Source organism: Astatotilapia calliptera, chromosome 3 (assembly GCF_900246225.1).
Source record: "Astatotilapia calliptera chromosome 3, fAstCal1.2, whole genome shotgun sequence".
Lineage (NCBI taxonomy): Eukaryota > Metazoa > Chordata > Actinopteri > Cichliformes > Cichlidae > Astatotilapia > Astatotilapia calliptera.
The window spans coordinates 10,728,601-10,751,664 of NC_039304.1; the positions used below are offsets into that span (position 1 = coordinate 10,728,601).

At 42.0% G+C, this 23,064-nt stretch overlaps 1 protein-coding gene across 4 annotated transcripts in view; it reads left to right on the forward strand.

Annotated features, from left to right (window-relative positions):
* The window catches only part of slc8a4b (solute carrier family 8 member 4b), a 124,155-nt gene that overhangs the window by 75,336 nt on the left and 25,755 nt on the right, over positions 1-23,064 (forward strand). For all 4 annotated transcript variants that reach the window (XM_026161718.1, XM_026161721.1, XM_026161719.1 and 1 more), the window contains one exon: positions 206-398. In XM_026161718.1, coding sequence (XP_026017503.1) covers positions 206-398 — 193 coding nt within the window. The remainder of the gene's footprint in view (positions 1-205; positions 399-23,064) is intronic.

Below are 23,064 nucleotides of genomic sequence, written 5' to 3' on the forward strand. Positions count from 1 at the left end.
AAAAATGCAGGTGGATGAGTGGAGAGTGGGTGTTTACCCATTGTGTTTCATCTAGAGAGAGTGGGAAGTGATCTGTTATCCTCTTACTGTACAGTATATACCGTACACCTCTGAGAGCAAGCTAGTGCGTGAGTGTGTAGGTGTTTGTCAAGCTTTTTAGTGTTTCTCCCCTGTGAAATAAATTCTTTCTTTCATTAATTCTTAGGCATCTTTACATTTGAAAGTGCCACTCAGAGGGTGAGTGAAAGTGTTGGCGTGATGGAGGTGAAGGTGCTCAGGACGTCGGGGGCTCGAGGCCTGGTCGCCATTCCCTATCGAACCTTGGATGGAACCGCTAAGGGAGGGGAGGACTACGAAATGGCTGCAGGCAAGCTGGAGTTTCAGAATGATGAGACCATGTGAGTACCTCGCTGTTGTCTGCATGACATTTCATCCACCTTTGAACACCGTCCTGGTGTATTTTTTACATTTTGCGGTTGGTGTGACATCATATGGAGACTGGGACATTTTTGGATCAACATTGACGCCCTCACATTTCCTCTGTTTTCCTTCCTGTGATTGATTTCTATTCAGAAATTGCTGTGTAGGTTAATCAAGTATTCTGCTGTATAAATGGCTCTATTAGGTAGATAACAGTGTAATAATGTCACATTTCCAGGCAGGCTTCTCTGCATTAAATGCTTGCAAACACATGGGTGCACACATACACATTCATAAAATTGCTCTTGCGTCCTTGGGCGCATGCATTTTTAATATGCTGAAGTTAGCGGTGTTAAATTGACCAATACATAAAATGGTTGGGAATGCAGTTTCTCCAACGCCACTCGGGGCCCATAAAGCAAGCCCTCTGCGTACGTGTGTGTGTAAGAGTGTGTGTGGTTTCACATATCTATATGTATGAGGACCAATTAGACTTTTAGATGTAAGCGTGAGGACATCTGTGCATAATTTAAGAATATTTTATTAGATTGACAAGGTTACAGTGAATAAGGACTGAGCCAGGTGGTGTTATGACATCGGTGTGTTTTCAAAAGCTTTGTGTGTGTGTGTGTGTGTGTGTGTGAGGTTTAAGTTTAAACCTAGATTTAGGTTTTTGACCCTTTGGGGAATATTTGCCTTCAAAGTTAAGATTGGAGTTAACAATTATGGCTTTGGAGTTAAGATTAAAACTAAATGTTGGATAAGGTGAAGGGCCGGTGTTCTATTTAGTGGTTTGCGATTGCAAAAGATTAGAATTTACAAATGAGCACAAACGTCTGACACCAGCAAACCTCTAAGCAGAGCGTCTTTAAAGCACAGGTCATAGCGTGTTCTTGTGCGTGTGGGACGGAGCGATGTGCTGATGGTGCAGTCACTGCTGCAAGGTCAGGGAGAGATGAAAGGGAGTGCGAGAGAAGCTAAAGCAAACGACAAGAGTTAAATGTAATCAAACAATGCAAACTGTAAAGCTGAGGCAGTCTTCTGAGAGCTGCTGTTATGTGAGCACAGGAGGTTAAATAGAAAGCTGGTATCAGTGGGTCTGAGACTGCAGCAGATCAGATTAGCTGAAAGTGAAACTATTGGTGGTGTGTTTGCTAAAGAGGATTAAAAAGATCACTTAGTAGGGTGTGTTTCAACCCTGAGAGATTGCAACTTTGTGGGTCAAGCATAAGCAGCAATGAGCGTCTTCCTCTGCTGGATATAGATTAGTAGTGAAGGGCATGTTTTTATGAAGCATCGGAGAATAACTCAGTGTATATATGGGAGTCATGGAGTCATAGTTAATGTATTTAATATTCTTAAAGGAACTGCTACAGAACGTGCATATAAACGACTGCTGCAAAAACAAAAAGCTATTGATTCTGATTCTGCTGATCTACATCAACCAACAGTGTATGTTAGTTAGTTTAGAATGCTAAAGCCAAAGTCACACAAGCATAGAGACCAGTCAGTCATGCACTGGTAACCACCACTTGCTATGGAAAAGTGTTGTCCCAGATCAGTTGGTGAGTGGTTGCAGGAGGTTGTTTGCAAGGTGAAAATGTTGGCAAAAAACAAAAACGCTACATCCAGATGAACCGAATCAACTTTTGGGGATTTCCTTAGCTTTTGCTACAGCTCTGTGGTTAGTTAGCAAGTGTCTGCTAGCAACCAAAGCACTTGCAAAAGAAGCTGAGATGCCTTCTGTGACTGAGACTGTGAGCTGAGCAGGAATGGAGGCAGTGTATAGTTTGCATCAAATACAAAAGCAAAAGTAAAGATGCTGAGAGGCCTTGAAGCTGTTGCTTCAGACAAGCAGGGTGACTGCTGGGGAAAGGAGGGGGTGGATCGATAATCCAATGTTTCCATGTAAAGGAGCGTGAGCCAGCTGAGCGAGGGATATGCTGGTGAGAAAGCCCCTGTGGTAAATTGATCTATCCATCCTGGCGTCTCCCGCCTCGCTCCTTCTATTCTTCACCTCTGCATTTACTCCCCGGCCCTAACCTTTCATCTCCTCGCTCTTTTCGCCGGTCAGCGCTTATAACTAATTTTTCCTTTGCTTTTTCTCCATGTGATATTGTTTTTTATACTTAAATAAGTCTATCCATCCACTTCTGATTCATGAGAAACCCAATCAGTTCTCGACTTTGGGTTTAAGGCTGCTCGATCTGCCCTCGTTATCAGTAACTGGCTCTTTCTCTTTACAGTTTTACCCCTTTTGTTCTCGTCTCACTCCCTCTCTCTCTTACTTCACTGATTCAGTCCGTGCTCACTTATTGTTCATCTTCTCTCGCTGCTGCCCCTCTCTGCGTGCTTTCTCTTTTCATCATTGTGCTTTTGAACTACTTGTCAAAAATCCTCCTGCACACTAATGTGAACCTGCTTTAATCTGCTGCACTCGTTTCTCCTTCTCCCTCTGCTTTCTGCCTTTGCCTCTTCTCTTCATTTGCATCTTCCTTTCACCTTTTGCTTGTTTACATTGTCAGACTTTTCCTTCACTTCTCCCTTCCTCTCGCTCTACCTGGCACCTTTATTTCCCTCCACCTTCTCTTCTTAATTACATCCTTCTCCCCATCTTCTCCAGCCAACACAACACCGTAAGAACAGGGACTTGCTGCCAAAGCAATTCAGCTGGATCACAACCCAGACATAACTCAGTGTCCACACGCCTCCCTCCACTTCCTTGAGTTCTCCTCCAATATGTGTAATTGTTTTGTTTACCCTCTTTCGCCTATATCCTGCATTTAAGCAACCCCACATTAATCTGTCATGCACGCTGTCTGCCAGAATGAGCTTTGCTTAAAGCTCAGGAAAACGGTAAAGCGGTGATAGGAGGAGAACGGACTGAGACGGGGGAAACATGACGAAGGGCGAGTCAGGTGCAGCTGAAAAAAATCTTGTGGGAAATCTAAAAGTTGCTGGAGCTTAACTGACAGGAGGAGAGGAAAAGCGAAGTGAAGAGAAGGAAGAGGCGCTTCCACTCGATTTCATTATAGAAGATAATGTAATGCTACGCTGAGCCCACAAAGGAAAAGTCCTTTTTTCTTTTGCCTCCCTACATCACAGATACTCCAAGAGGTCGTGCTGAAGGTGTCCGCTCTCAGAAGCCCAAGATGGAGCCTCCCTTTATTAAGCAAAACCATTTTTACACATTAATGTCAGTCGTGAGGAGAACTACTCAACCTGCACATCGTCTTAAAAGGAAGACGAAGAAGCAGCTTTCAGATTTCTGAAAATAAACCCAGATGATGTCATCATTCAAACAGAAATCCAGCTTTAAAAACCGGGTGTGTGCCGCTTGAAGGAGCCTGTCACGTATGAGGGCTCCCGCAGAAGCGAAGTGAAACTAAAACTTTAATGCAGCAAACACCTAAAGCTCTACCGTTACACTGCAAAGTACGTGACAGGAGAAAAATGACGAATGTGGCCACATACACGCGTAACACAAAAGCGACCGTGTTAGCCAGTTCTTGTACCCATACGGCATCACTTTCTGTGATGGAATACATCAGTGTTATGAGATACAGATGCACGTATCAATATTTAGATGTCTCAGTTGCATCAAGGCGTCGACTTAACAGCATAAGCAAGTCTGTGGGTGAGTCAAGTCGGATCTGAATACGGTGCTGTGCAGTTCACTCAGTCACAAGACACACTGTTGAAGAGAGGCAGAGATTAATAATAAATAATAATTAAATCCAGAGTGATATGTAAACACAAATGGGAGGATCCAGTATATGTAAAAGTATATGTTACCCACCATAGCACTGTGCATCTACATTTCTTTACTGTCTGGACTCCCATTATATGCTGCAGCAGCAGCAATGAATTAATTATCTCTCTGTTCAGCTAATTAATGAATGAATGTTTTTTTTAATTACCCTTTTGTTTCTCCCCATCGGACTTCACGAGCTTTGCTCAGTTTTCTGTCTGCAGGTCTTTATCTGCCACCTCTGCCTTTGGTAGGCCTTTGTTAATCAGAGGGCGTGTGAGTACTATATACAGAAGCAGGAAAGAGAGGGATACGCTCAGTAGGGTCTGTTTATTCTTAGCCTCCCTATGACCTGCAGCTCAGTGCAGATTCACAGCCAAGCTGCAGAAAAATGTGTGTGCGTGCGTCTGTGGCTGTGTTTGCGTGTGGTCCACTCCCCTGGCTGCTCATTATAAATTTGAAACAGGTGTCGCCACCGAACTGTGCCAACGCCTGTTCAATTACTGCCTTGCACTGTGTGTGTGCATGTGTGCATATAGTGTGCACTCACTTTACATACCAAAGCATCCTTACCATTTCTGGGACTTTTTTAAAGTATGTGAGCATATGAATGATGAGGTATTTAACTTCGACTGAGTTCTGAAAAATGCTCTGCAGCATATGTGTTATGGGGTTGTTTGTTTGTTTGTTTTTTTTTTGGGGGGGGGGGTGTCATTGTTTTGTTTTGTTTTTTGTCTGGTTTTGTATGGTAGCTGGGATAGGCTCCCAAGATCCCCCTCCTTGCTTTACCCTGATAAGGATAGGTGGAAGAGGATGGATGGATGTTGGTTTTGTGTGTGTGAACTCCATACTTACTCCAGCACCTGTTCAGCTTTTTGCTCCCTCGAATGGCTTAGAATAAAAAAACTGGTGGATTTATCAGCCAAGCTTCTCGATTACAGCCAAAGGGGCTCTGACTGTGATCAAAAGATTGCCACTGTTGGCAGATTTTATATGAACTATTTATATTATGCTACCGTGCGTGGGCTAATATTAGCTCATAAGAATGGAATATGTCTTTGTACAAGTAGTTTTAGAACCAAATATAACACCGTACTGAAACACTGAGGTAAAGCTACATCTTAGCTTCCTGCATGGCTCATTTATTCGATATGGTTTATGTAAGGGGGGGGTTTCATTTTGCATAATGAGAGGAAAAGCCGTAATAACAAGGACCATCTGTGGTGTTTAGTGAATGTAAAGCGGGCAATGCTGGCTGGTGTTTTCTGAACTGTGTTAGTGAATTCAGTGAAGAGCAGAATATTACCAGTGACTAAACTGTGAGGTCATCCAGGATCATCGACTGTATTTACATTATGTGTGGGTGGATGGTGCTGCACTTGTATCCATTCGCATTAACATGCCATTGTGCAGGGTGAACGATTAAAGTTATGCAACCTATGCAGACATGCTTGTGTTGAGACCTCCAAAAATCAGGCAGCGTGTATTTTGGAGATATGCGCTGGAGATATATGGAGATTACGCTCGACGCAGGTAGAAAAATGAGCCTGAACATGACCGGGAACGTCAGCAGAATTTGAACACTTTGTTTCACTTCACCTCTTTGAATGTTCCAACTTGGCTCTTTTCTGCAGCTCGTTCAAAGAACAACAACAGATGGTTGCAAGAGTAGCTCACAGGAGTGTTTTTAACACTGCCCCCTGGTGACAGTAAACAGGTATAGCAACAATGATCCGCAAAGCTGTGCATAGCTTTGTGTTGGTCCTACGGAAAAGCTACGCACTTGGACAACACGTGTTCACGACTACCGTCCTCACAAAGCTGTCAGAGTTACACAGCTGTAACTGTCGTTCATGCTTCGAGATTTAGAGGTCAAACTTACCGTTTATGGGCCGGATAATTTCACATCTCAATTACTAATGGGTCGACTGTATGCGGAGCCAAATCTTCAGCTCTGCTGGGAATCCATGCAGGAAGGGGTGGGACTTTATTTTGATGGTAACAATCACATGCAAAGACAGACTGGGATCATATCATTATGTGAAAGACGGAATGGGGGAGATGTTCCAGAGACAGCAAGTGTAGTGGTACAGGCCAGGTACACAGCGAGAATGTAAAAGTGTTGTAACGTTTAACCCCACATGTTAACAGTGCTCACTTTCACATGCTGTAGTTGGCTATGCTTATGTTCACTGGTTAAACTCTGTGAATGGAGTTAAAAGTACAACCCGAGACACATCTGGGGGAATCTAAAGCATTTCTGATACAACTGGACAGTAAGTGTTTGAGGAGTTTAGATCATTTAGACTCACACGACAATCCCCTGAGTGATACAGTATTTATCATTTTGCTTCAAAATTATATCACAGATATCCACTCAAACACTACCCAGAATGCACCACTTCATCTGCTCTAATCCCAGCATCCTGCCATTGTGCGTTATGTTTTAATGAGCCTGAACAAAATTTCTTAGTGTTTTTGACGAAGCTGTCAGAAGAGCTGTGATCATACATTAGCTGCTGGTGAAGGAGAAGCAAGCTAGCAAGTTTAAAACAACACATCCTCCCTTTGGCGAGATGTTTCTCGGAATTAGAGAGAGAGAAAAGAAGGAAATACAAGGAGAGCGAGAATGTGAGTCTGTGTGTGTTTATGTGTTTGTGTGTTCGCGTGGGTGTTTGAGCATGTTGCGGTGCTTGTAAAGTGTTTGATATTTGCAACCTGTTTCTCCGTCTGTCACCAATGTAGGGTGACTAACCCGAAGCTGTTCCCAAAATAAAACATCCTTTGAACTCCAAATCCACCGCGTGTGCATGTGTGCATATGTGTGTGTGTGTGTGCATATAAATACAGACGCAGAGTCAGTGTTTCAGCTTGATTGTTGCTCCAGGTGCTTGTGTTTGTGTGTCAGCAGCTAGCTTCATTTCCACACAATCATCTATGTTGCTCATCTAGCTGGTGTCAGATCATCAAACTCACACACAAACACACAAGCGCAATCACAGCGCTTTCAGGTTTTTACAAACAATGCACATCTCTTCACAGCGTGTCGATCCTGCCAGTCAGCACACTTCTTAAACTTTTTTCTTTAAATCATCATTTGTGATTAAACTTGGCACGTGCTGTTTATCAGACGTGATGGAGCTGACACCAGGATAAAAAAGTCTGAGCACATATTTGGTAATAATATTCAATCACGCAGCAGAAAAACACAAACACGATGCTCCAAACATGTTTCTGTCATTCATTGTTTGGATGTTTGCCTGCTGCTTTGTGTGAATGTCACACGTTGACGCTGTCGAGCAGTGTATCTGTGTCTCACACACACACACACTGGCTTTTTTCCTGGTTAGTTAAGATGGATAGTGCTTCCTGCCGGGCATATTTATGCAGCAGAGCTCTTATTAGAAAAATACACCCTAAAACCATGGAGCACATTTCAAAACAGCTTCTGGGTGCTATCTTGAAATTGTAATGATGTGTTTTATTTTGATTTCAAAAGTTAATTGGACAAACGTGACTGATCACACAGTGTTTGCCTACTAACACTGCATTAGTTGTGCACTTGTACATCATTAACAAATCAGACACACGTTTTTCTATGTTAGGCCGCTACTCTTGTAGTCCCATGCTTGTTTCTCTTATTTTCACAGACGTTTTCCTTTTATACAGAATATACCATCTCTGTTTTAAGAGTGACCCTATGTTGTGTTAGACCTAGAATAATATACATGTGTAGTTTAATGAATAAATAAATTAAATCATCTTCTATTTTATTTTTAGTAGGTATATAGATTGTTTTGTGTACATTTTTCAGGCCTTGTTTTTCAAGTGAACAAGCAAAATCTTTGGACACACACTCACCGACCACTTTTGTTTAGGTAGGGCCGTTCAATTATCCATTAATGCATGCATCTATTCACCCAGACACAAGGTAGAAACTCGGTGCATTAAGGCAAAACGACCTGCTCGAGTTCACACTAAGAATCAGAGTATGTAAGGTGATTTAGGTGATTTTGAATGGTTCGTGTTAGTTACTATACTACTAAACCTGTGTGAAGGATAAAGTTTTATCAACCCAAATCCACGACCCTTAAGACAAGGATAAACAAACTTTAATGCTTCTTGGTCCAAAAAATCCAAGTGATCATAAGGATGCTGAGGAAACTCAGGTCAAGCAGAGCAAGGAGAACACGCAGCAAACAGTGGATTTCTCAACAAAAGAGAGACTCTATCACCATATTCAAAAGATGATCAGGGAGCAGTAACATCTGGGGAACAAATCATTGATGATGTAACAAGAGAAGCAAAACTAAAGACAAAGCACCAAATTAAAAGACTAGGAAGCAGCTAGACGCATAAGACCGACAGTGGAACACAAGGTAAGTTAGATTTAAGCTAAACACACGAGGAAGGAAAAGCAAACCAAAAATTAAACCAGGATACAACAACTGAAAACTCTGGGTTAAAGCCTCAGTCTCTGTATTTAGAAATCTGCTGGGATTTTCCCACACGACCATCTCGAACGGTAGGAGAAATAGAAGATGTCCAGTGAGCAGTAGTTCTCTGGGTGAAAAATTTAAGCTCTTTTCATCAATATTAGAGAGAAAACCTCAGCAATCAGATGATCCCCCGTGTGCAACACTTGGCAAAAGTGGGAAGGAAGAACTCCTTTTTAACAGGAAGACAGGCAGGTGATATCTGAACATGTGGGGAGTGAAAAGAAGGGGTATCAGAGGAAGTCCCACAGCAGTCTGGGCTTATAGCAGCATAACTACAGGATGGCTCAGGGCTGAAGGCTCTGCCTCTCCTCTTACTTTTGGAAAAGGAACTGCTAGTGAGCCTGTAGTCTGAGAGCTCCTGCTCTGATGATAAGGTGCTATGAATACTCCATGATGGCAGATTTAATTGAAAGTTTTATGGTGTGTATATAGAGGTGGATTAGGACAGCATTTACATTTATTCCAATTGTCTCTTGAGGCTGCATTATGGTGCAGAAAAGTATGTTGTTTGCAGCCAAATGGAGAATTTCCTCATTAACACAGACTCACTGGTTCAGTTTAAACTTAGAAAGTGAGGTGCTATACAGGAAGACTCTGTAGCTTTTTATAACAATAGACATCAGGGCGATACATATTTTTTGTGCTTTTCATGACAATTTTTATTTATTCTGTCAGCTGGATTCTAATCCTGTCTATTCTATAAGGCCCGCATCCTTTTAGGTTCAAATGACAGCCTGCAAATGAACAGATAAACACTTTAAACTCCCCCTCCCCCCTTTGTTCTGCTGAAAAACGTCAGGATGCCTCCATAACCGCGAGAGTTTTTCCTCTTTCTTGTCTTCTCCCCGTTTGTTGCCTTAGCAACTTTTGATCCCCTCCCATTGTAAGCACAATAAAGCGGAGACGACGGAAAAACGAAGAACAGAAAGATAAAGAATAAAAGGGAGAAATTATAGGAGTGGGAAAAGGAGCCTTGTTGTCTGTTTTCTTTTTTTTGATTTGTAGTTTTCTTCTAAGGATTTGTTTTTCTGCTGTCTGCACCGGAAGTTCCAAAACTACCGACTGTCTGATCACGTTCTCCATAATTTCTCGCGTCCCCCCCCCATTGCCCACTCTTCTCGAAGATTTATTGCGAGATATGGAAACATCTACCGCATCTATTGTGTGTGTGTGTGTGTGTGTGTGTGTGTGAGATAGAAAGAGAGAGGGACACACGTCCATTGTTTGTTCTTTAATTAGTAAAGCAAAACATTCATTGGCCAAGTGGATTATGAAGATTAAAAAGCAAATCACATTTGGGCGCAGTCATGGTCTGCCTGACAGAGAGAAAGACAGAGCAGTCAGAGATAGACTAAATGACAGAGTCGGAGAGCAAAAATAAAGACAGAGAGGAGCGGAAGAGGGAGGATAGAGAGGATGCGAGCTTTTATCCTCCCTTTTCCTCTCCTCTCTCACCTCTTCTTGTTTCTCCTCCTTCTCCGTGCCTTTTGACTCTTTTCTCCCTCTTCTATCCCCCTACTTTTCTTCATCTCCTTTAATGCCAGAGCAGTCAGAGTAAGTAGCTTAAGTCAACATCTTTTACAACGGTAGAAGCCTTCTGTTCGCCTCATTGTGCGTGTGCATCCGTTTCTCTTCGTGTGTGCGGGCCCGAGCGTCTTACGTTTCAGCTGTGTATCAAAATTGATGTGGCAGCCACCATCTGTTGTTTGCCTATTGACATTTTTCTCCCTACTACAGTTATTCAACTTGCAGTGCCGCACACACATAACCAAAGAGCACCCCGGGCTTTCTCTAAACACAAATTTTACCCATTTGTAATCCCTGCCTCTGGCTCCTCTTGCCCTCCCTTCCTCTGCCTCTTCCTCTTGCGGTGCTGCTGTTTAAGCAGCAAAACAGAAATTCTGTTGATTTGTGGGGTGTGAGACGAAGCCAGTGACCTGACCACCGAAGTTGGAGAGATTTCACATCATATCAGAAACATGATGTTGTGTTGCTAGAATCCAAATCAGCCTTCAGTTAGAACAGCTTTGAAATGCTGAGCCTGCTGCTTCCGTCTTTTTCTGGATGTGTGCTTCTCCGTCGCTGTCGTTGTGTCTTCCTCCTTTCCTTAAATCTCTCTTTCTGTTCTGCCATCTAGAATCCCCGTCACTCCCTGTTTCTGCTGCCACTCGCGCTCTGTGTGTCTCTGTCTTTGTACTGCATCGCCCTACATGCTCCCCTGTGGTTGTTTTTTTAGCCCTGCAGTTCCAGCAATTTTCATTGCCAAGTATGCACACACTCACACACAAACACACTCTACAGTCTGAGTTATGTACCCACATACACACAGAGTACAAGCACACGCACACGCTGACTCTTGCCAATGAATCCCTGTCATCAAACCCCTGTGGACTGTGCACACCCTGTAATCATGGCTCTGAGACCTACCAAGAGTTCTTGCAGAGGGCTGCTGGTCCCTGCCCTTTTGTATCCACCGTACCCCCCTGTAGTCTCTGCTCCACAACCGCACAGCCCCCCCCCACCCAGTTCCACCGGTCTCCACCCTGCCATGCTGAAACCACACTAAAGGACTCATACAGTTCGGTTTATTAAAAGGCCAAGGTAGAGTTACATGGGTTGGGTCAGCTGGAGTGCCACTTTTCCAGTTCTTTATTTTGACTGTGGGTTTCCTTAGAGCTTTTAGACTCTTTCTCAGCAGGCTGACTAAAATCATTGCTTCATGTTGCAGTTTTGGTGTTTGCTTCATGGACTTTGGTGTTCAAAAGAAGGAAATATGAGCTTATGATTTACACCACTTCTCTCACTTTTTCATAAACTCAGGAAACCACCACTGCATTCTCACCCCGCGTTTCTCTAAGGGCCATCAGAGAGCAACTTCTTATGTACCAAAGTCCAACTTTAAGTCTATTTTTAACCTACTCCTCGCTTCATTTAAACACTTTCTTGGTAAGTTTGCCATTTAGCTATTGTTAAGCCATATTATAATACTATTATAGCATGATGTTCATTTGATAAGTCATTGTCCCATTTAGAGTAAAATAGAAAATAAAGCAGGGTGTGCCTTAGGGTGGACTAGTTTGAAGTTGAGAAGCTGCTACCATATGAGAGTGCAGTGTCCTCAGTTGGATCTAAAACACCAACATGTAACTGCCAAGACGCTCAACCAAAGCACTCTTTTCTATGCCATCTTATATATCTATCTATATATATTTATATCTATATAAATATATTTTTAAATACTCATCTATTTCTGTCATCTGCTACTGTTCTGTCATTTAAATGTAACATTTTTACTGGTAAATCTACCAGCAATGATAAATAATGATAATTTTCTGTCATTTAATAGTTTGATCTATAAAGTGTAAAAGTATAAAAAAATAAAACATCCCATCATAGCTTCGCAAAACCCAGAGGAACTTGTTCTGTTGAGAAAAGTAACAATAGCAAAGTTTATCTCCCTTTTTTCTGTTTTCACTTCAGTCATCTTGCAGTTATACTGCAGCCATTGCCTCATACTAACTAACTGTTTGCCCTCTGATTTGTTGGAGGGGATTGTTAAATTCTGCCAGAGCGGTGACCTTTAGCTCCGATGGCAGTAACAAACTAATGAAATCAAGTGAAATCGTAACAGCAGCCTCAGACTGCAAGGCTTCTGTTTCTGCAGCTTGGCTGGAATTACCAAACTAGAAAACCAGGCAGATTTTAATGTAAATAGGAGACATATTCTGATTGCAGCTGTGTTAGCAATCAGGTGCAATCAGTTGATAAGTGTTTAAATAAAACAATAAACTGGGTCAGTTGCAGGTGGGACATTTTTCCATGGAAGGAGATGTTTGTAGGTGATGATAATAACAGTATTCAGTTGTTTTTTTTATTTATGATGATTTAAAAGATTAATTTTGACTCTGAAAAATCACATTATGTGAATCCAATAATCCAATAAAAGCCATCACTTTTATATCTAGTAGTTTAAAATCATTTGTAGTTGGTTAGCTAACATAGCTAACAGCTAACATGCTAGCCATCGAGCAGTCGATAGTAGTCACAATAACTCTCTTAGATTCTTTCTATTTTAATTTTTTCATCAGAATTTTACATAATTTGATCAATATGATTTTATTGCTAGATTACTTTCTTTGTCAGTTAGCATGTTAGCTGTCTTACTACTAAACTCATACAAAACCCGTATTTTGCTAATTTCAATGTTATTATTGGCTCATTTGTGCATTTAACTAATTTTGAAAGAATCTTTACACTTTTTAACACTTGTATATATTTTTTTAAAAAGAGTGTCGGATTCTGTTGCAGATTGGTTGTTTTTTTATTCAAAGACAAAGAAGCTATCTAGGCTAACACGTTTGCAGTCTGTTTGCTAACTAGCTTGCTAGCTTGGTTGGTAATTGTGTAGTTTCATCAAAACAATAGACTGCAGTCCCCTTTATCTATTCAGGCAGAACATTTACAGAGTAGAGTTTATAAGTACATAGAACAATAAAAGTTCATAAGAACAATAGCTTTACTGTTGTTCACTGATCTTTGAGTCATTGGTAAGCAATAAAAATTAGTTTCTGTTCAGATTTTACCAGCTGTTTTTTGCTTTGAAGTTTATCAGTTTCACACTCACAAAGGATATCAATTCATATCCTCTTGCATCAATCTAGTGGGAACCCACCGGTGAAACTTGCAACCTGTTTTGGGTCTCAGTCCAGTGCTTGAGAAACCTCACTCTGACATGATGAATGTACGCTATTGTAGAAGAGTGATGAGCCAGTTCCTGACTGCATTACCTCAGGGTAATCTAGTATGATACACACTCATACACACACACACACACACTGATGTCAGAGTCATTAAAATCACTGATAGCTTGTGGAGATGATGTGACTCACATAAGCACTCACTCTCCTTTCCAGTTCTTTTTCTTCTCTCCATCTGACTCTATTTACCACATTATCTGTTTCATCCTGCTGCCCTCCCCCCTCCCCATTTGTCCCTTATCTTTCCCTCTCTACTTACTTTCCCTTCAGTTTTTGCCCTGCTCTCTTCTTCTCTGTCCTGTTTTTCTGCCCTGATCTCAACATCCATGCGTCTATCTCTCATCTGCCTTTTTATTAATCTTTCGATTTCTTTTTTGTCCTCCACTAATTCTCGATCGAACTCTTGTGCCTGTCATCACCTCACTTTTATTCTTCTTTGTCTGTCTCTTCATTTTAGAGAATGATACAGTGTATCCCTTTTGCCGTAGTGGTTCTTCTCAGTGCTCCAGCGTTTGCCGTCTATAATCCTGCATCATCATCGTCCTCCTTTGTGCCTACTCCTCCTTCTCTGTTATTTTGTCTGTGCATTAATAGCGGGGGAACGTTTAAGCAGTTTGTTTTGCTAGAGAAAAAAAAAGTTTAAGAAAGACTGAACAGTGCTTTTAAAATGTCAGCACAGAGTGGACTGGAACTAGACTCACATAGATCATGCACAAACACTCGCTGTTTTCACAAGCACTTGGTAGTGTGCTTTATGGCTTGTGATTATTGATTTCTTCACTATGGAATAAATGCATTGCCAGTAAAGCTTAGTGTGGAGAAGGCTTTCAGTCTTCATGGTCAGTGTATATATATGAGTAGCAGGTAGAGTTGCAGGTGAAGGGTAAACTGGAGAGAGATCTGTTGATCCAATAAACAACTGAAAAAAGCAGAGATATGTTCAAGAGTGCGCTGTGAGGAGCTCTTTGGAGCCAGCAATGAAGGTACTGCAACTGTATAGGTAGCCACAAGAGATCAATTCAAAAGGAGTATAATTGTTTAGCTTATGTGCTCATAGTGCATTTTACCCTCATTAGTTTGCAGCCAATACCTCATCAGAATCAGAATCAGAATCAGAATACTTTATTGATCCCTGGGGGAAATTATTTCATGACTTCTTTTAGGATGAGGTAGCTGCCCAACTAACTTTGTTCAAATACATCGTGGTGATTACTCACCATAACGATGAGCTTCTTAATTTCCATGTCAAAAGACAGCCCTGCACACGTTCATAATGTGATTTGATCGGCTGGCAGCTGAGCTGGAACATAATGTGACTGCCTGGTGCTTGATATAGTCGAATTGCTCTTTACCACAAGCAGGACAAGCAAAGCAGATCAATAAATCCCCATTTCAGCTCATTTCAGCGACCCTGATGTCACGGCTTTCAATGACACACATCGTTCCTAAATTTAATAATAATTTAGTGCATTTTTTTCTCCCTATTCAAGTATGAATTGCAGTGTTTCATCCCTCTGATCAGGCTGACGTGATCAGTTATTGCATTGTTAAATACAGCAGCTGGAGAGTTGTATGCTCACTGACATCACCGGCTTTTAGAATTCATACATGTGACAGCATCACGATGCCCGGAGATATCCTGTGCAGCTCATTCACTTTCCTTACTCTCATTTCGCCTGATGGACAATGATAAAAACCTCTTGAGACCTCCAGGTTATAAACACACTTGTGCAGGTATTGTGAGTGATAGGTAGAAGAAGAAGGATAGACTGATGAAGGGGGCAGAGAGAAAGAGAGTGGTGGAGATGTCAGAGGAAGATAAATAGGTTTCAGGGGCAGGCAGAAAATGGAAAGAGAGGGAGGAAGATGAACGGATGGAGGGAAGGGCAAGGAAAAAGGACAGACAGAGGCAGAGTCGGTGGAGGGAAGAAGATAGATGAATCGCTGGGAATAAAAGACAAGAGGGAGAGGAAAGGGCAGGTGGAGGTAGAGAGAGAGAGAGAAGGGGAGCAAATGATGGCTAGAGGGAGATGAATAAAACAAATAGGGCTGAAAAGGAGAAGAGGATTTGGAGAACGGCTCACATTTGGTAAGACCAACTGTCGGCACCCCGGGTGGTGATGGGAGGAGTGCAAGAGGGCAGACGGAAAGAGGAGGAGTAAATGAAGAAGACTGAAGGGAGAAAAAGAGACAAGTGGTAGATTTTCATGTGCCAGGGGCGGAGACCGAAAGAGACGGAGAGAGTGAGAGAGATTTTGGCGAGCTGCCGCACACAGCCCTGGCAGTGGTTGGCATGGTGATATATATATCCCACTGCTTAAAAGCCCTCACCTTGAGTTGCTAATGCCAGTCAATCAACCAAAGGTGTCATTACTCAAGCAAGGCAGGAGATCGTCTATATTCACGCCACTCACTCAGAAATGTCATTTTCTTAATTACAGCCTTTTTCCATGCACTGAGAAAAAAACATTTTCCAAGCCCGCTGAACTTTTTTAAATTCTGGGCAATGTGGACAGGTGACCTATGACACCACATAAAAAACCACATATTGTGTATATCAGCATGTAATTATGAATGCAATATCTCACTTACGCCACCTTAAAGGTTCCCAGGCCAGGAAGGTATCGGGAAGGTATCGGGAAGGTATCGGGCTGTCAACCAATCACTTGGGTCACAACTGAACTGTCTCAGCAACAGATCTCTGCAGGTATGACAAGGCTGTTCTTAGGTATGTCCCAATTCATAGGCCGCGTCCTCTGAAGACCGAGAAGGCTGTGAAATGGGATGGTCTAGCCTTCAGATTTGTCTCACCAGCTGTCCCGGTGGAGTTTAATAAATTCAGCCGTCTGCTCCTTGCTCGCTAATATATAACAGGACATTGGAGTAAATTCTCGAACATCTCACACTTTTGTTTAATCAGTTTTCTGTTAGATGTTTATTCGGCTGTGTGAAAATTATAACTTTAATCTCAGCCAAACCGTTTTACTCACGAACAAATAAAACAGCCAAAAAATAACATTTAAGTTATCTAAGGGACTTATGAATCATGTTTAACCTGTGTAGCGAAAGACCACGGGGGGAGTTCGGTGTTCTCGCCTGTTCTACTGAGCCTCGACCTCCCGGTCAGCTTTGAGCTGGTGGGTAACAGACGTCTCCGAAAATGTCTTTTAACTTTTGCAAATATATGATGTTTTGATGGACCGAGCACATATTTGAAGTTTACACAGCTACATTCTCGCCCGAAAATAGGTTAAAAAGTGTATTTTGTGACCCAGAAAGAGTAACATTGAAACTAAGTAGCTGGCGCTATTGTTGGAAACTGGAATTGGCTATGAATTCTTGGATAGGTTGGGCCACGAAGGATACACCCAACCCATCCTTCAAATTCGGGGAAATGAAGGACGCATTTGTTGGCCGCATTTGAAGCAGCCTTTGAATTGGGACAGCCTTCGTCGCATGGTTGTGACATAATCGGCCTTCAAATGCGGCCTCCGAAGGATGCTGCCTATGAATTGGGACACACCTCTTGGTATTCACCGTCCCTACCGTCCCCTACTTGCTCAATGTTACAACATAATCAGTTTTTTCAAGGGGCTAATTTACAATAAAATACTTGTCTTCTTTTAGTCTTAATATTAATACACACGTTTACTTTCGATTCATAAAAAATGCCAAGTATAAGCATCCTTGCTTAAGTAGATTTGGAGAATCCCATTTGGACTTACGCGTCTAAAAGCAGTAAATTTCAAACCTCATCAGATTGTTGGTGTCTGCCTCGCTGATCCTCCTTTATACATTACCAGTACAAAAAAGACATTTAGACAGAGTTAGCTGTGGACCTGAAGAGAGTGCAGAGCAAACATTCTGGAAGAAAGATTAAACACTTTTATTTCAGTGAACTAAATCATGGTTAGACAAAGCCAAAGACTCAACTTGTAAATATCAGCAAGGAATGATGTGAAGTTCACTGCAAACTGAGGACACCTTTGTCCTAAACCACAATATTCTGAGATAAACAACAGGAAATTTCATTATATCAAGTCTAGACGTTGCTTAGAGAAACACAAAGTGAGATTTTCTGAAGACTACTTGGCATAGTCAGTTGATTGTTGATTGTTTAGTATCACAACTGAAGTCTGTTTTGTAAATGATGCTGAATGTGATGAGTCCTGCTGACTTGTTTATTCCCTTGACTTTTGCTGTTATAGTGCCAACAAGAGGTAAAAACTGCATTATTAACTTAATGTTTGACCATATGCCCACAAAGCATCTACTTCTAATAAAGTACTGATTATAGAGTGTTGCATTATCCATATTTTCATATTTTTAATCTTGGATTCTACTAGAGTGGCTTCGGAATGTTAACAATTCTAAAAAATGTATCATGTAGTGCAGCCCCATCAGTTCAACCTCTGGCTGAAACATCCAGTTTTACTTCCTCTTGCTCTAAGCCAACTTTCTTCTGATTGGCTGACCCTCAATAACAGAAGGACCGAACAGCAGGTGGGCGGGGCTTCTGTGTTTACAGCAGGAAACACATCTCCTGGATATTCTTTCTCTGTGATAGCACACAAATCCAAGAGTATATTATTTAAACCTTTGGCTTTACATATACGGGCTTTTTTCAGGAGTTTTGCACAAAATATTAGCATTCAATTCAAAGCAACACGGTGCCAAGATACAGCCGTGCATGAGCTTATTTTATTTCGCTCATTTGTTTTAAATATGTTTTTTTTTTGGTGGGGGTTAGCTGTTTTTCCACATGTCAATGGACTGGTTCTTATATAGCGCTTTTCTACTCTCACTGAGCACTCAAAGCGCTTTATACAACTTGTGCATTCACCCAATCACTTTATCTAAGGTTGCTTCTATCTAACATTCACTCGCATTCACACTCCGATGGATGCATTGGAGGGCAACAGGTTAAGATCTTGCCCAAGGATATTTGGCACGTAGATTGAAGGAGCTTGGGATCGAACCACCAACCTTCCGGTGAGTAGGTGACCCGATCTACCACCTGAGCAACAGCCACCCCGCACACATGTGCTCAGTTTTTTCTCCTACAGCTGTCATTCGATGTGTAATGCTAACTACTTTAGCACAAGTGGTTATGTTTGCATGTTTACCTGAAGTTTAAAGCTGGAGCGCTGCTATATGATTCAAACAAAAGAGCCTAGGTATAATGTCACATTGTTTTATCACTGGACATGTATTCAGTACCAGCAAATCATATTTGAACATTGTCAATTGCAGTGTAATAAAGCAGCGATCCCCAACTCCCGAGCCACGGACCTGTACCAGTCTGTGAGTCGTTTGGTACTGGTCCGCGAGACTTGAGGCTCGGGTGTGAAATTTATGGTTTTCAGGGTTTAAATCTGTTTTGGTTTTTTTTATCGTTTTCATCGTTAACTCAGTTTCCCCGTGTCTTTTCCCGTGTGTTATGACTAAATCTTTTTTTTTTTTTAAACTGGTACTGGTTTTATTTTGTTGTATTTATCCGCAACAACTTAAAGGCCAGTCCGTGAAAATATTGTCGGTCTGTGACGCAACAAAGGTTGGAGACCGCTGTAATAAAGCACAATGTTAATCACCTTGGTGACAGCCTTAAGATGGGTCATGCTTCATTAAGTAATAGATATTGACTGCAATGAGGATTACAAACCTTCCAAAGCAACCAAACGTGGTATAATAATTTTTTGGTTATATAAGACTCAAAGACTATTTGGATTTGATGAAACTGTGCAGCTATTAAAAAATAGGTTTGCATTTTTAATTAAAACTAAGAATGGTAATGAGCCTATCAGAGAATGTTGAGAATAGGAAGAGTTTAATAACCCCAGCGATGCTTACGGGGGAAAAACAAGAAGAATTGGCTAAAGTTAATCCAATCTCAACACCGACAGTGGAAGGCTGTTAGGTAGATTTTGCCCTCGTGTTGTGACATTCTTGCTTCAAGACAGCCGTTTACTTGACCAGATCATTAATATATGATGAGCAGCGTTAAATCATACATGAGAACAGATGAGAAAAGAGTGGAAGAGGCGGGAGGGGGTAAAAGATCAGAATGACGTCAGACGTGGAAAAGTGGCTGTTGCCTATTTATCTCTCTTTGCTTGTCTTCAACACTACTTGTATTTCAGGATGTTTTCCGCCCGTGACAAAGATGGAGAATGGATAAATAGAAGTTGCAATAAAGTTGCGTCGTTCCGGTTTATCGGCCTCATTTTTTACTCTTCTTCTCCGTCTCTGTGGAGCTTTGAGGGCTTCTTTTTTTCCGCCCTGGATTTTGCACGCTGAATCTTTGTGTTTGGCTTTAATCTCTCCATCTGTTAGTCCCCATTGACTGCTCCATCCTTCATTCTTCGATTTATTTGCTTGTTTCTTTATTTCTGTGTGTTGTAATTCCATATTCTTTGTTTCAAAATCTTTTCCTCCAGCTTCATTTCCATCCATTCCTCCCTCCGTGCATCAAAGGAAAAAGAACTGATGCAAATGTATAATTGAAAGCTGCTGAAAGCATTTACAGTAGGGGGTGAGTGGGAACTGGCAGCCACAACATTTGAAAACATGAAGAAACAAAGTCAGGTGGGCTGCTGCTGTATGTAAGTTGGTCATCGCCATGGCAAACCTTCTGACAGTTAACCTTAATGAGAGCTTCAAGCTGTTAAGTTAAAGAGTCTGAGATGGTGTGTAATGCTACAGTCACAGTGGGGAAAAACAGTGGTTGGAGACTGCAGCATTAACTAAAATATTGCAACCAATGAGTGCAATGAGCTTGTGATCTTGTCGCCTGTGAAGTGGCAGTCGAACTGCTGTCATTTTGCAATTGAACAGGGTCAACTTTGAAAACTGTTTGTGATAATACAGCCATGAATCAGCAAACGTCACAAATTCAGCCATTTCAGCTGGAACCTCTAGAACACAGGTGTCGAACTCCAGGCCTCGAGGGCCGGAATCCTGCAGGTTTTAGATGTGTCCTTGATCCATCACAGCTGATTTAAATGGCTAAATTACCTTCTCAACATGTCTTGAAGTTCTCCAGAAGCCTGGTAATGAACTAATCATTTGATTCAAGTGTGTTGACCCAGGATGATGTCTAAAACCTGCAGGACACCGGCCCTCGAGGCCTGGAGTTCGACACCCCTGCTCTAGAACATCTAGAACCAAAATTCATCCACAAACAGTGACGTAGTTGCTGCAGGACAGTGATTTAATTGCAACCTAACCTTGCATCTGTATAGGAATATACCAGAACACAACTAATTGGGAACCAATCAAGCCCCCTTTCCCAAAGACTACAGAGCACAGATGGGTTGAGCTCATTATCGCAGGCTAACTTAGACTGATTGCAACTTGCTGGTTTATGAATTAGACGACAGTTATTTGCAAGCATTCGCAAATCTGCCTGAGAGTGATTGCAGGTAGGCCTCAATTGTTTTGAGACAGGTTGCCTCCCACCAGGCAACATGAGTTTGTCCTTAAGGACAGCACAGTTTCACCAGCAGTACCAGCAGACTCGTGCTCCACAGTGTGGATTCATCAATATTTGTGGATATTTTCGGGAAATTGTTTTGCATTTGATTTGCGAAGTTGTTAAAATCTGCAAGGTGCATGTTTCATTTGCCTGCCTGAAGGACAAAATGAGTTGCTGCAGTATGATTCAATTTCAATTTTATTTTATTTATATAGTGCCAAATCACAACAAAAGTCGCCTCAAGGTATGATAATACTAATAAACTGTCGTTTCTGTACAGGTGAGCACTGCCCGGCTGTTTATCACAGTTTCCACGGTGTAGGCTGCCGTTTTCTAGGGCTGAACTGTAGCCGCAGCCACGGCTCCTTCACAGCAAAAATGGCTGTCAGCTGTTATATAAGCTGTTACATAAAGTCAAAGTGTTTGGTCAAACCTCTGACCCAAGCTAAACGAACCACATTAGAAAACTTGTCAGCTAACTCAGAGACTCACACGCTCTCATGAGGTTGTGCGATTCCCTTTGGAGGCACACCGTGTGTCGTTGTTCCTCTGTACCCAAAACCCTTTCATAGTGCCACTCGGGGATTCTGCTCTACTCTATTCGCACTTTCAAATTACACAAAAAGGGGCTAACTGCCATCTAAAAAAGGCAAGCGTGTGGGTCTGTCTTTCGTCTGTCATCGACATCATGAGGCTGAGCTACGCTAAGCCCTCAGACTTGACTCTCCATGCCGAATAAAAACCAATTCACTCTCATTCACTCATTTTTTTTTGTCATTGTGCTTATTTCCTTTAACATTTTTCCTGGTAAAGTCAGTCTTGCCCTCATGAGACCATCTCCAAGTAGCACATCACACGCAGCAGAGGTAGAAAGAGATATTGGAGTGGGGTAACGCAACAATCCCAATTAGGACACAGAGCCGCAGAGACGAGCAGCTTTTATGATCACAACAGAGGAATATATTTTCCATATCTGGAACAGAAGCAACACATACATGTGCACACTGCGTCCCCGCAGCACCAATCCCATGGACGGTCACATGTCATACGCTTTATTTCACAGCAGTCCCAGTCCTCATTCATGCAAATGTAACGATAGGATTGTGGAGGAGGGAGCAGGAGCGAGGGGGAAGCTGCGAGGGCGGATGATGATCAGGAGAGAAATGAAAGTGTTTGCGTGCAAGTGTGCAGAATGTGCGATGTTCACTTTGTCACTTTCACGTGTCTGCATGTCGCACATGTGTGTCGCCTCATTTCTGTTCTACTTGCTTTCGATTTGCAAACCTAACACAGGCAACATGTCTGATCAGATTTTTACTCCCTTGTCTTTTTTTCCTCCTCATTCTTCCCATCATCCCCCCGGAACTAATTTCCCATCCTCTGATTTCTCTTTCTTTCCCCCTTTTCCCTCCTTCCATAATCGGATCGCTCTTCACGTCAGACGTTTCTTTCATTCTGTCTTTTATTTAATACTCTTGACATTCCTGTGTAGTTTTCCTCATCCCTTCTCTTCCATCCTTTTCCTTCATCCTGTTTTTTTTTCTTCTGTTCCTCGTGGAGCAGGAGAAAGAAGTAGCTCCTCTGGATTATGGTGCATCTTGCAGGATTTGTGTGTGCATGTGTGAGGGAGGTGATGTGATTTGTGAGCTTAATTTTACACAATATAACGAGGTTAGGATTTTACACACACACACACCGTGTGCCTTATGGTCCCATAAATACGGTACACAGTTTTGTAACCAGCTGCTGCCAGCATTTTAATGTTAACAGTGCTTTAGGAAAATTGGAGTCTGTTCTCTAGTTGGACAAACATAGTCCAGTCTGAACACCCCTCGATTTCTACTGTGACATTTGGGCAATAGGGTCAGATTTTGGCATAAATGGCATGAAATCAGTGGATCTGCGTTCGACTACTCCGCCTAGGCTGCACTGTCGAGCGCAGATCCACTGAGCACAGTGCAAGCTAGCAAGACAGAAGCTAAGCTTGTTGCAACATGGCAAATTGAACCTCCCCCCCCCTCATTCAGATCTGGCGTTTGGAACTATCTTGGTTTTCATGTGAAACATGACCCTGACGGTAAGCGCGTCATGGGCAAAAGTAAAACAGTATGTCGGATGTGCCACGCAATGCTCAGTTACATTGGTGGGAACTAGTGCGTTAGC